General features: G+C 38.1%; 1 protein-coding gene across 1 annotated transcript in view; it reads right to left on the bottom strand.

Annotated features, from left to right (window-relative positions):
* Window positions 1–4,831, bottom strand: part of x16 (x16 splicing factor) — a 34,971-nt gene extending 30,140 nt beyond the window's left edge. Inside the window, exons 1-2 of the mRNA XM_017624697.1 lie at window positions 4,633–4,831; window positions 4,108–4,520 (exon numbers count right to left, since the gene is read on the bottom strand). Coding sequence (XP_017480186.1) covers window positions 4,108–4,520; window positions 4,633–4,635 — 416 coding nt within the window. The 5' untranslated portion in view covers window positions 4,636–4,831. The remainder of the gene's footprint in view (window positions 1–4,107; window positions 4,521–4,632) is intronic.
* Between the last annotated feature and the right edge of the window lie 7,574 nt (window positions 4,832–12,405).

Here is a 12,405-nt window from a genome sequence, read left to right as displayed (position 1 = left end):
CCGTCAGAGGCAACATGTAATTTTTAATTTTTGTCTTGGTTTTTATTAATTTCGAAAAAGCATTTGAGAAAAGAAGAACAAAAGCGTGTATAAACGAAAAAATATAACAACAATGCCATTGTTAATATGATGGAGTAGTTTTGTGCTACTCTGATGTAATGCAGGGATGGAGTATATGGTCCTGCCCTAGGACATCGCAATGTTAATTGGACCATATTTTTTATATGAATTGTGGTTAATTTTGGAGTACTCCTTGGTCCTTAGGGAGTANGTATGTGTTGTCACCGTTGTGCATGCTTTGTATACATATACTTTCTTAATTACATATGAAAAAGCATCCGAGACGTGCAAAACGCCATCCGTGTAGTGAAAAATGCTTCATTTTAATACGGGAGTATTTGAATTGAATATTTCCATTATATGTACGTAGTGTATGTATAATGGAAAAATCCGTTATGTTAAGACTTTTTCACTTGATTTAAATACGAACATTTTTAAACGGTAATACAAAATTTTTTTCTTACAACGCGATTTTTTCTCAGTGAAGGATAATGTTATTAAGAGCTCAATCTAATATTACCGGCGAGAGTTTTTCTACGCCCGCACGCAAGTTTTTCCCATTTGATAAATCCAAATCAATTTGCGTGCGTGATTTCTCAGAGTTGCATTCCCGTCAAATTTACAGAAGTTTGCTGACAAAAATTTTGAATTCATAGTCGCGCCAAAATGCCAATTGAGCATAAATGTCACATCGAAATGTCACGCAAGACAAATCTTGGAATTTGAGTTAGCTTTTTACGCACGCGTATAAGGTTGGCCTGTAACAATTCTTCTCGATATAAATTGGGCTTTAAAATGCAGAAATTTGTACTATGGTTAGGATTGCATGTGGTGGGATTTGAACCCGCGGCCTCGGTGTTTAAGTCAACACCTCAATCTCTACGTGTCGTAATAATAATAAAGTCCGGCGCTTACACAATATGTTAGTGTTTGGCCGAAGTTCTCCTCCGATTTGTCGCGTGGACCTTAATGTTGTGGCACAAAGGGGGTGTCTACAATTTTATGTCGACTCTGAACGGCGATTGTATTTTATGGGAAGCTGTTTTTCATTTTCAAGGTTTGCGCACTTATAACTACTTCCACCCAGCGGCCTATATGCGAGACCTATATTCAGATAATTTTTTTGTTTTTTGGTATCGATATTTGGAATATCGAGTCTTTTTATTCCGATATTAATGGGTACCCGATATTTTTAAAGCGATACTTTAAATGAGTACCATATGTTGTTGTTGTTGTAGCAGCAGTGCTCAACCCCCCAGATTTGTCATGTGTCGTCGTCTTCATCCTCCGACTCTGGGAGCCTGAGGCCGAGAAAGCGGGCTGCGTCGATAGGCGCGGTTCAGAGCGCTTCTGGTGTCAGGGTCGTAGGGTTGGAGGTGCACGTGAAGAGGTGCTGGGTGTCGTGGGGACCTTGCCCACATGCAGGGCATGTGTTTGCCACTTGTGTGTTCAGCCGAGAGAGGTAGCTGTTGAGTCGGTGACACCACCCAGAACGGAGTTGTGCTAGGGTGCACCTGGTCTCTCTCGGCAGCTCTATTTCTTCTGGATCTATGGGCGGCGGTCGACCGCCCAAGACGATGTTGTCATTACGCGTACTGAGGCTCGTTCTGACCGCATCGCTGTGTAGGCTGTTGAGCGCCGCTCTGTATGTTGCTGCGTCGAATGGATGGTCTACGTACGGCTCAATGTCCGCTTTCCAGTCATGCAGGTGTCGTCTCACGTGTCGTGGGGGCGGTTCGTTACGAAGCAAGGCATTGTTGGGGTGATTCCCTCGGTGACAGCCCACGAGGTATTGCTTAGACAGCATGGTGTTGTGCTCTTTCACCGCCAGCATCAGGCTTTCTTCATGTAGGTGATGCTCGGACGACATGAGATGACAACCTGTAGCCGTACGTAGAGCTGCATTCTGGCAGGCTTGGAGGTTCCTCCATCGGGTGTCGCTTGTCCCCGCCGTCCACACTGGTGCCGCGTAGTTAGCCACTGACCGGCCGATTGCCTTGTAGGTCGCGAGCAGGGTTTCTTTATTGGCTCCCCAGGTGCTGCCGGCTAGCGATTTTAGGACTTTGTTCCTGGCTCGCAGTTTGTTGCATGTGGCTGTGGCAACCCCCCATGAGTACCATATCGATACTTTCGGTTCGATATCGTGTCCCTACTTGTGTGAGGAAATCCAATTTTTGGCAGCTAATACCAGTTACGCGGTTTTGCAGAATGACTATACGCGGTTTTGTACTTTAAACGAAAATATATATGTTATAAGTGGGTAGTGCCACTCCCATTATCCTAAATTCTATCTAAAACCAATTCTTCGTATATATCAATTTTGAGTAAATCTTTATGAGTTCCTTAGCCCTACTGCTCAAAAAACCTAAGCGTTCAGTATATATACACGTATTTTCAAGGCCGTATTTCTACTGATATTGCTTAACTGCGACGATTTTTATCCTATGTCATTCAGTAAGGTATCAATTTGTTTGAAAATAAATTTTCTTTTAGAGAAATACTACATACAACTTTCATAGATATTTTTAAATTAGCGATGGTCGAAGTTGAAAAAATTAAGAAAAAAGGGGGTTCTAAAATTTTACCCGATGAAAACTTCCAACGTGTCTGACAATATAAATACTTTTGTACATCAATTTAAAGGTATTTAAATCTCATTTTCAAAATATGTCTGTTTTTTAAATAAAAGGACGGAACTTGAAGCTATCATTGGAGGTCTAATATTCTTTTGCAATGGGTTTTGTTGATGTTGATGTTTCGGTTTCATTGCAAAAGAATATTAGACCACCATTGATAGCCTCAAGGTTAGTGCTTTTATTAAAACAAGAAAAAGTAAAGGTGTATAAAAAAAACCCAATGAGTAATAAAATTATAGTTTAAAAAACCAACAACACGCTTTTATTACAATAAGAACTGAAAAGAAAAAAATTATTTGTTGATTTAAAGATTCGTTAAAGAAGGATATGAAGTTCCCCAACTTGATGTTATTTCACCTCTTAAGCTAGCTTAATATATGATTAAAGTAATTGGCACGTAGTCATAGTCGAAATAAAGTCCACTGTAAAGTTAGATGCAGTTATTTTTTACAGATTTCCTTTTTCAAAGTATACAATTTCATAAATATCAAAGGCTAATTATCATATTGCTCGAGCGTTAGATGATTTAGAGTTCATACGCCTAAGTAGCCCATTACGCCCATTTGGGTACTTAAAGTTGACATATGTTTTTATGTAAAAAAAAAATTAAAAGCTTTAATAAAAAAAATATCAAAAAGAAAAATGTTTACTTATTTTTGTTTTTTTTTTGTTTTTTTTCTTATGCGTTGCACCTTTAATGTAAAAAATGTATAATTAAAGCCCATAATAAGACGGAAGAAATACCCCACGACAGTCGGGTCTACGTAACCGGAACGACCCAGATTTATATCTGGCCAAGGACTGTCACTCCAGCAACACTCCCCAAAAAGTCTTTGGGGAATTTGTATGCTGCTACAACAACAACAACGGAAGAAATACTTTTTTTTCATTAAGTTTCGTTCGTTCCAAGATACAGCACTTTCTTAAAATTTAAGTCCCGTGTATATAGACAACCAACCCTACGTCATATCAGCAAAATATGCTGCACTTATATTCATATCACCGAGACCTTCTATCTCTTCAAATTAAATTTAAATTACAATTTTTTTAACCGACTTCACAAAAAGCAGGTTATTTATTAATTCATCGGATGTTTTTTTTATGTATGTTACCGCATAACTTTGACGTAAACCCATTTCTATAATTTTTTAAATGAAAGGTGTTACTCCATAGATGGTCCGATACTAATTTGGTTTAAATCCAATCATTGGATCATGAAGAAATTAACGATAATCATAAATTTTTATATGAGAATTAGTCGGTTTTACATAAAAATTATAAGTCCCCATAAAATTTGTCTCAACATTTAAAAGATTTGTATGACGTACATGCATAAATAATACCAAGATTCGATATTTTTACTTTTATTCTAAAGCCTGTGATATAATCGGGTAAAATATAATGTACTTACCGACGTCGGCTGCCCCGCCGACTATCACGACGCCGACATTCTCTAGCATAATGTCCTCTTCCACCACATTCATAGCATTTGTTATCATCCAAATTGTTTCTGCGTGGGCGATCCCGCATTCCACGTCGATCACCACGCCCACTTCCTCCCCCGGCAAATTTTCCTGTAGACAGTTCTACCCTTGCGCGCCGGCCACAAACTGTGCGTCCATCTAAACCGCGTACAGCATCAGCGGCATCCCGGGCACTTTCGAATTCAACAAACGCAAATCCCGGTGGATTACGTGCAATCCAAACGCTTCGCAAAGTTCCATAGGCACCAAAAGCGTACTCTAAATCATTCTTTCTGGCGCTATTGCCTAAATCGCCCACATATACCTTCCTGTCGCTGGGATATCGTGACATTTTCTTTGACTGCAGTGTTTAAAAAATATGTACGCAGCCATCATTGAAAATGAAACGAATGTAAAAATCGATTGCAAATAAGAATATTAAGCAAGACATATAGATTAGAAGAGATACTTACCATTTTCACAGATATTCAATGCTCTAATTAATATATTGGATTCTCTTACAGAACTCCACCTCAGCCTACTTTTTTTTTGGAAATTTGCACAAAAATTATTTTCAGAACATCGTTTCTGCAAAAAAATACCGCTTGCAGAAATATAAAACGATGTAGAAGTTACCCGCAAGGGGTATTGCCAGATCAGTTATGTGAAGAGGAAAAGTGTTATACAGTCTTGCTATATGATTTGGTTTCTACAGCCGCATTTTGTAGGAACCGAATACCAAAAAAATATTTTTTTTTTAGTTGCAACCCTGTTGGTATCTGCCATGAAACATTGGGCGCATTCATAAGACCTAGCTGTTTCGCTCAACTGCTACGAAACTGCTGGCAACTGTTGGACCCATGATCCAACTACACAAGATCTGACAAGATGAAACAAAAGAAAAAAGAAATTCTCTGTCTGACGTTTGTAATTTCGGCGCCATGTTATGTTCTTTGAAAAGTAAACAAAGAATATGGAGACGAAGCATAAAGAATAAAAACGCAAGCAATTTTGTGGCACATGTTTGTGCTAAGGAATTCATGACATTTGTACGTGTTTTTGAAATAGCAAACTTCAAAATTACGAACGTCACACACTTTTTTCTCAATTGCTATTACAAATGGCTGCTTCGTAACCGGTCCAATGTGTCCCAAAAAACTCCTTGGGGAGCTTGTATGCTGCTACAACAACAACAACCGACAAAATACAGATAAAGAAAGAAGTAAAACAGAAATAGCAAACTTCAAAATTACGAACGTCACACACTTTTTTCTCATTTGCTATTAGTCCTCTTTCAGACACGTCAAGTCTTGAAAGCAATTTTTATCGCATTCTTTTTTGTGTTTTCTCTTTGCTTCCACACGCGTTAAGTTTTATTGAATTCAAGTCCTTGGGTCTTGAAATGCGAAGCAACGAAAAGATCAAAAGAGAACAAGAAACTTGAAACGAATTGACGGTACGGAGGTATCTGTACTCTTCCCCCCTCCTTCGCCAACGAAGGAGCAGACTTGAAAGCAAGACTTGACGTGTCTGAAAGGGGACTATATGATTCGGTTTCTACAGCCGCATTTTGTAGGAAGCGAATACCAAAAAAAATTTTTGTTTAGTTGCAACCCTGTTGGTATCTGCCATGAAACATTGGGCGCATTCATAAGACCTAGCTGTTTCGCTCAACTGCTACGAAACTGCTGGCAACTGTTGGACCCATGATCCAACTACACAAGATCTGACAAGATGAAACAAAAGAAAAAAGTAATTTTATGGCTGACGTTTGTAATTTCGGCGCCATGTTATGTTCTTTGAAAAGTAAGCAAAGAATATGGAGACGAAGCATAAAGAACAAAAATGCAAGCAATTTTGTGGCACATGTTTGTGCTAAGGAATTCATGACATTTGTACGTGTTTTTGCAATCAATCACCGCGCACTTCATTTTAATTACATTTGCACATAAAATTTATTAAAAATCACTTAAAAATCACTGAAATAAACCACCGACAAAATACACGTTCCCACGACAGTCGGCTCTACGTAACCGGAACGACCCAGATTTATATTTGGCCAAGGACTCTCACTCCAGCAACAGTCCCCAAAAACTCTTTGGGGAGCTTGTATGCTGCTACAACAACAACAACCGACAAAATACAGATAAAGAAAGAAGCAAAACAGAAATAGCAAACTTCAAATTACGAACGTCGCACACTTTTTTCTCAATTGCTATTACAAATGGCTGCTTCTCAACCGGTCCAATCTGTTCTAATAGGACATTCGCACGAAGCGATTTTACAGGCAACAATAGTTGAATGCGAAGTTGAATGAAAAGTTGAAAGTTAAAAAGTTGCCCTCCCTATTCAGACGAGGCGATTTTCGATTCAACACGAATTGTTATTTACATTATTGAAAATGAATTTAAATCGCAAAATTGTATCAATTGGCGTAAATTTGTTAAGCCAAGCGTTGGTAGAAGTGCTTTTAGCGAAGCTGAAAGTTAAAATAAAAGTAAAAAAGTAAACAAGAAAAAAAGTATGTATACAGAATGTAAACAAACACAGGGTTCCAAGGAAAAAAGTTGAACGAGCTCAAAGTTGGCTGGCGACCAACTTTGTTGAAAGCGATTAGTTGATAGGCCGTTCGAACGAGGCGATTTTTGCTTTCAACTAAAAGTTGCCTGAAAATCGCTCGCGCGAAAGCCCTATAATTGGTTCATGTGTTGGACCCAACAATTACGTCTTAAAGACCGTTCGCACCAGGCGCTTTTGCGTTCAACTCACGCAGGGTTGCACGAAAAAAAAGTTGAATGGTTAAATGTTGGCTGGCGACCAACTTTGTTGAAAGCGATTAGTTGAAAGGCTGTTCAACCAAAACTAGAATACAAAGTTGAACATTGGGCACGTTCAGAAGGCGCAACAGCTCAGTAATTGTTGCGATTGCACCTTCTGAACGCGTTGCTTTGTACTTCTGATCAACTGAACAGTTACGTGTAAGATGATCGTAATATTATTCTGATCATTTCAGACAACATGTTGTGTGTTTTGAATTTGACAGCTAATGTATCAGGCCGTTCATAAGACGCATTATGATCACTGATTTTTTTAGCAACGGTTGGCCTCAACTTCTGCGCATTCTGAACCTACCCATTGCAAACGCCTTTTTATGGCAAATATTTGGATATTTTTAGCCATTCAATTTTTTTTTTGTGCAGCCTTGCGCGAGTTGAACGCAAAAGATGCCTGAAAAATCGTCTCGTTCGAAAGCCCGGTAGTAATGCACTTTATAAGGCTTTCGCACGAGCGATTTTTCAGGCAACTTTTAGTTGAAAGCAAAAATCGCCTCGTCCGAACGGCCTTTCAACTAATCGCTTTCAACAAAGTTGGTCGCCAGCCAACTTTGAGCTCGTTCAACTCGTTCGATTTAAGACGATTTTTAATTAATTTAAGAGTTATTCGCAAAAAACACTTGCACTTTGCACTTTTCGCACCATGTTTTGATGAATTTGATGCAAATAAATGGAGTAAATGAAAGTTGTTCTCTGTACAAGGTGTTCAGCCCCCCTTCTTTGGCAACACAGAAAGGAGAATTCTACTGCCTGAGGGTTATAATCCCTAAGTGCTGCCGAAGGCTGCCTACCCAGAGAGGTATTCACTGCAAAAGGTGTTCAGCCCCCCTTCTTTGGCAACACAGAAAGGAGAATTCTACTACCTGAGGCTTATAATCCCTAAGTGCGGCCGAAGCCCGCCTACGCAAAAAGGAGTTGGACGCCTGGTTCCGCTAAAGTGCACTTTTACCGAAAGCCCTATTACAGCCCTATTCGCGTGCAATGACAAAACTCACCGCTATAACTAACAAACCGTACGACACACCAACAAGATGTATGCTGGAAACCTTGAATTGGTTAAGCGTGAAGCAACAAGTTTTTTACCACACTATGAAATTTGTGTATAGTATTAAGAAGGGCATCCTGCCGGATTATCTTAGCGATAATCTCCGATATATAAATGAGACCCATACATACTTGTTGAGAGAGAATAACAGCTTCAGGCTTCCGAAGTACGGAACGGAAGTGGACAAAAAGAAATTTTTTTTAAAGACTTAAAGTGCTTTAATGAATTACCAGAGGCTATTAAAATATTGTGATACTATCACTCTTTTCAAGCGGCTATTGTAGAATGCAGCCTATAAGATAATGATGTATGAACAATAGCGTGGATTGGAAACTAGGCCTTTCCAGCCTCTAAAATATCGATACTAGGTGGATCGGAAAGTCGGCCTTTCCGACTACCTAGAGTACATTAAAACCCTTAGATAATCTATCCCCCTTATTCTAGAACCGGAATTTTTGAAATCCACATGCTGCAACCTTTGCGAAAACATGTGCAGCATTGCCAGCTATCAGTTGTTTTTCGAAGATAGCTGAATGAAGGAAAACAAAGTGGAAAGGAATTAAAAAAACACTCATCATGTGCGTGTTTATTGTAAAATTGGTTAATTTTACATATTTTGAGGAAAATTATGGATTCTGATGTATTTGCAATTATAGCAGCAGGCAATGGATTCACAAAGGTATGCGGAGCTGTCGGGCATAGTAACCATGGGCGCATCTATGTCAGCTTCTGGTTGAATTGTTGAACCATAAGCCAGAACTCCTCCTATGCCTGAAGCTCTAGTTCTCAATCCAGTTAATGCAATAACAGCTTCTTCCAAGCCATTTAAAACATGCACTTTGTTAGGTCCACCACCTGTTGCGCTTGCTTCTGCCTTCGGCCGCGCTTAGGAATTATAACCCTTACTAAGTAGAATTCTCCTTTCTGTGTTGCGAGGAAGAGGGTCTTCCGCATGTCAAAGGTATCCCTGCAAAACTCGCGACTACTCCATGCATGCGTGTATAGAGTACTCCCTAAGAACCAAGGAGTACTCCAAAATTAACCACAATTCATATAAAAAATATGGTCCAATTAACATTGCGATGTCCTAGGGCAGGACCATATACTCCATCCCTGCATTACATCAGAGTAGCACAAAACTACTCCAACATATTAACAATGGCATTGTTGTTATATTTTTTCGTTTGTACACGTTTTTGTTCTTCACTTCTCAAATGCTTTTTCGAAATTAACAAAAACCAAGAAAAAATTAAAAATTACATGTTGCCTCTGACGGCAGTCGAACCCGAACATGCTGGGAGCTAAGAACTAACAGCGAGCATCTCTACACGTTCAGCTACAGCCAGACATGCAAATGTGCTTTCAAATGCTCAACTTCAATCACATTTCGTTAAAACACGAGCAGTGATCGGATAACAAACAATAAGCTGGCGCAGAGACACGAGTTGGTCCGCTACAGCATGACAGAGGAACACTTTTGTAAGTACTCTGATTTACCACAAATAGACTACATGGTCCCACGATTTTTGCAGTACTTTTGCGCAGAACCCACGTCGAAATTTGCAAAAAAGTGCGTAGTGCAAACCGAGTTTATTAATAAGCTAGTGGTAGGAAATTTGAAACATTTATCTTAAATAAAATTTGAATCCTTTGATTACACGCGTATGTTAAAGTTTTCGGATTCGGGTTATGCGTTTGGACACAACAACCGAAAATCGTTGTACAAATAACCAAAACCCAAGTTTCTCGATAAGGGACAACAAAGATTCTTTTTTTGCTCGTTTATATAAAGCTGTGGATAAAAATATATGTATTTGCGAAAGGCAAATTTATCTATTTAAATGAACACCACCAATATTTCTTGCAAACACACATCGATTTACGTCTTTTATTTCGCCTGCGACATACAATTGTTTTCGTACAAAATTACGCAAAAAAGTTTACTCGTTCGTTTTTAGGCATGCCATTGTTACGAATTTCGAAAGTTCGCAAATACGATTCGGATTGCAGCATACTATTTCTACGATTCATAGCAAAATCCGAATACGAAAGAGTTGCAGAATAGGGGTGTATATATATAAATGTGAATGTCTGTTGGTTTATTACCTTATAACTTCTGAACCGCGGCACGCAGTCGCACGAAACTTTGCACAATTATTTGCTTTTACTCCGGGAAGGTTATAAGCATAGAGAAAAATGGGCAGTGCTGGAAAAGAGGGCGTGGCACCTAGTATACTAACTAAAATTTTCATGTTGTATATCTCTTCAAATATTTGTGCTTGAGCATTGGAACTTCCTTTTGAGATAAATAAAACTAATTCCGTACTCATGGAAAAATATGGGCGACATTGGAAAAGGGGGCGTGGCACCTCCCATAGGCGTGAATTATTTCATCAGCTCTAACTTCGGAACCGCAAGTCACATGAACTTGAAAATTGGTATGCAAACATATCTATGGTAGATGCTTATCTTAAGCAGAGCTGGGTAAATGCAATTACATTACAATTACAATTACATTCCTCAGTAACTGTAATCAGGATTCAATTCCTTTAGTTCAGAGCAAAGGAATCGATTACTTTTTCAATTCTTTGAAGTAATTTCAAATGGAATTGTTTTTTTCTTTAATTCCATTACAAGGAATTTCATATTGTAATTGGAATAAATTACGTGCTAGTAATGTAATTTCTTTTATTTCAAATCCCTTGAAAGGAATTGAAAATGTAATTTTTTTCCAATACCTTTGAAAGGAATTGAAAATGTAATTGATTTTTTTCCAATTCCATTCCTCAAAGTACTTTAAAAAGTAATCGAAAAGTTTATAAAAAAAAAATTGTTCACTGTTGAATTGCAATAGCTTTGTTAAATTTCTTGGTTGCTAACTGCCTTGAATAAACAACTTATACCCAAGTAGTATTACTAATTGGACTTTAAGAAAACTGAATAGCTTAAACTGTAGCTGTTCAGTTTATAGCGTAACGGTTAAATTTTCCAGATCCTACCGCGAACGCGCTTCGCGACAGATGAGACCCATAAATGTTGCTGCCTTGGGCACTGCTGTTCTCTTGGACTAATCCCTGCATATCTATAGAAATGCACTGAGTTAATTGTGTATATTATGGTACCCTTAATTCTACCCAAAATAGCGTCCCTTCTGGGGCCTTTGAAGTACTCTTACTGGTATCCTGCGTTACAAATGAGGATAGAGTCCGCTTGAATTATGAACCCTGTGGGACTGGAGATCCTACCTCCTAAGAGTTTTATAAACAAATTTCATTGCTGTGGCTAAATTTTGATGATAACGCTGTAACGACGCTAAAATTACACAAAAAACGCCGAGAGACGTAAAATTAATTTTAAGTAGTATGTTACGGATCTGTATACCGTTTTTTTTTTAGATAAGGTCATTTAGTCAAGCTATTTTCATTTTAAGTTTTCACTGCGAATGAAAAAAATTCAAACTTTAACATGATCATACGGTCATGTACGCGGCGTATGGGTAACATTATTTCCTGCTAGTATTTCATACAAAAAATTATTGCACTTTCACTTAACCCTTGCAAACTTGTTTATTTATCCATCGATTTTCATCGGTAGTAGTGTTTTAAGCCGCAAAACAAGCGGATATTGGCTAGTCTATCTATATTAATAAAAATATTGTGTTCGTATGTCACGGTCGTCAAAACTCGAGAACGGCTGAACCGATTTGAATAATTTTCTCTTTGTATTGTTCAGTATAATACCAGAACCAATGATATCGCAAAAAATTGGAGGGTTGCCACCTATTTGAAATTTTTTAAACCCAAATATATTGATAAGATTAACGAGTTATTACAATATGGGTATTAGGTTAAAGAGGTTTAAGAAAGATGGAAATATCTTTGTCGAGGGTTGCCACCTATTTGAAAATTTTAACTCAGTTAAATTAATAAAAGAAATATTGCAATGTGGGTGTCACCCTAAGGACTTTTAAGAAGGCTTACAGCCGAAAATATGTTTGAGGAGGGTTGCCACCTGGTTGAAAATGTAACTCAATTTAAAGATAAGATAAATTACCTATTACAATATAGGTATCAAACTAAATAGGTTTAAGAAAGATGACGGTTAGAAGTATTTTTGAGGAGGGTTGCCACCTATTTGAAAATTTTAACTCAGTCAAATTTATAAAATAAATGAAATATCGCCATGTGGGTGTCAAACTAAAGAGTTTTAAGAAGGCTTACAGCTGAAAATATGTTTTAGGAGGGTTGCCACCTGTTTGAAAATTTTACTAAATTACATTGAGAAAATAAGTGAAATACTACAATATGGGTATAAAATTAAAGAGGTTTAAGAATGATAACTGTTAGAAATATTTTTGACGAGGGTTG

The sequence above is a fragment of the Rhagoletis zephyria genome, unplaced genomic scaffold (genome assembly GCF_001687245.7).
Source record: "Rhagoletis zephyria isolate East Lansing unplaced genomic scaffold, Rhagoletis_zephyria_1.1 Rzeph_scaffold_00003, whole genome shotgun sequence".
Taxonomy (NCBI): Eukaryota; Metazoa; Arthropoda; class Insecta; order Diptera; family Tephritidae; genus Rhagoletis; species Rhagoletis zephyria.
This window is presented reverse-complemented; position numbering and strand designations above follow the sequence as displayed.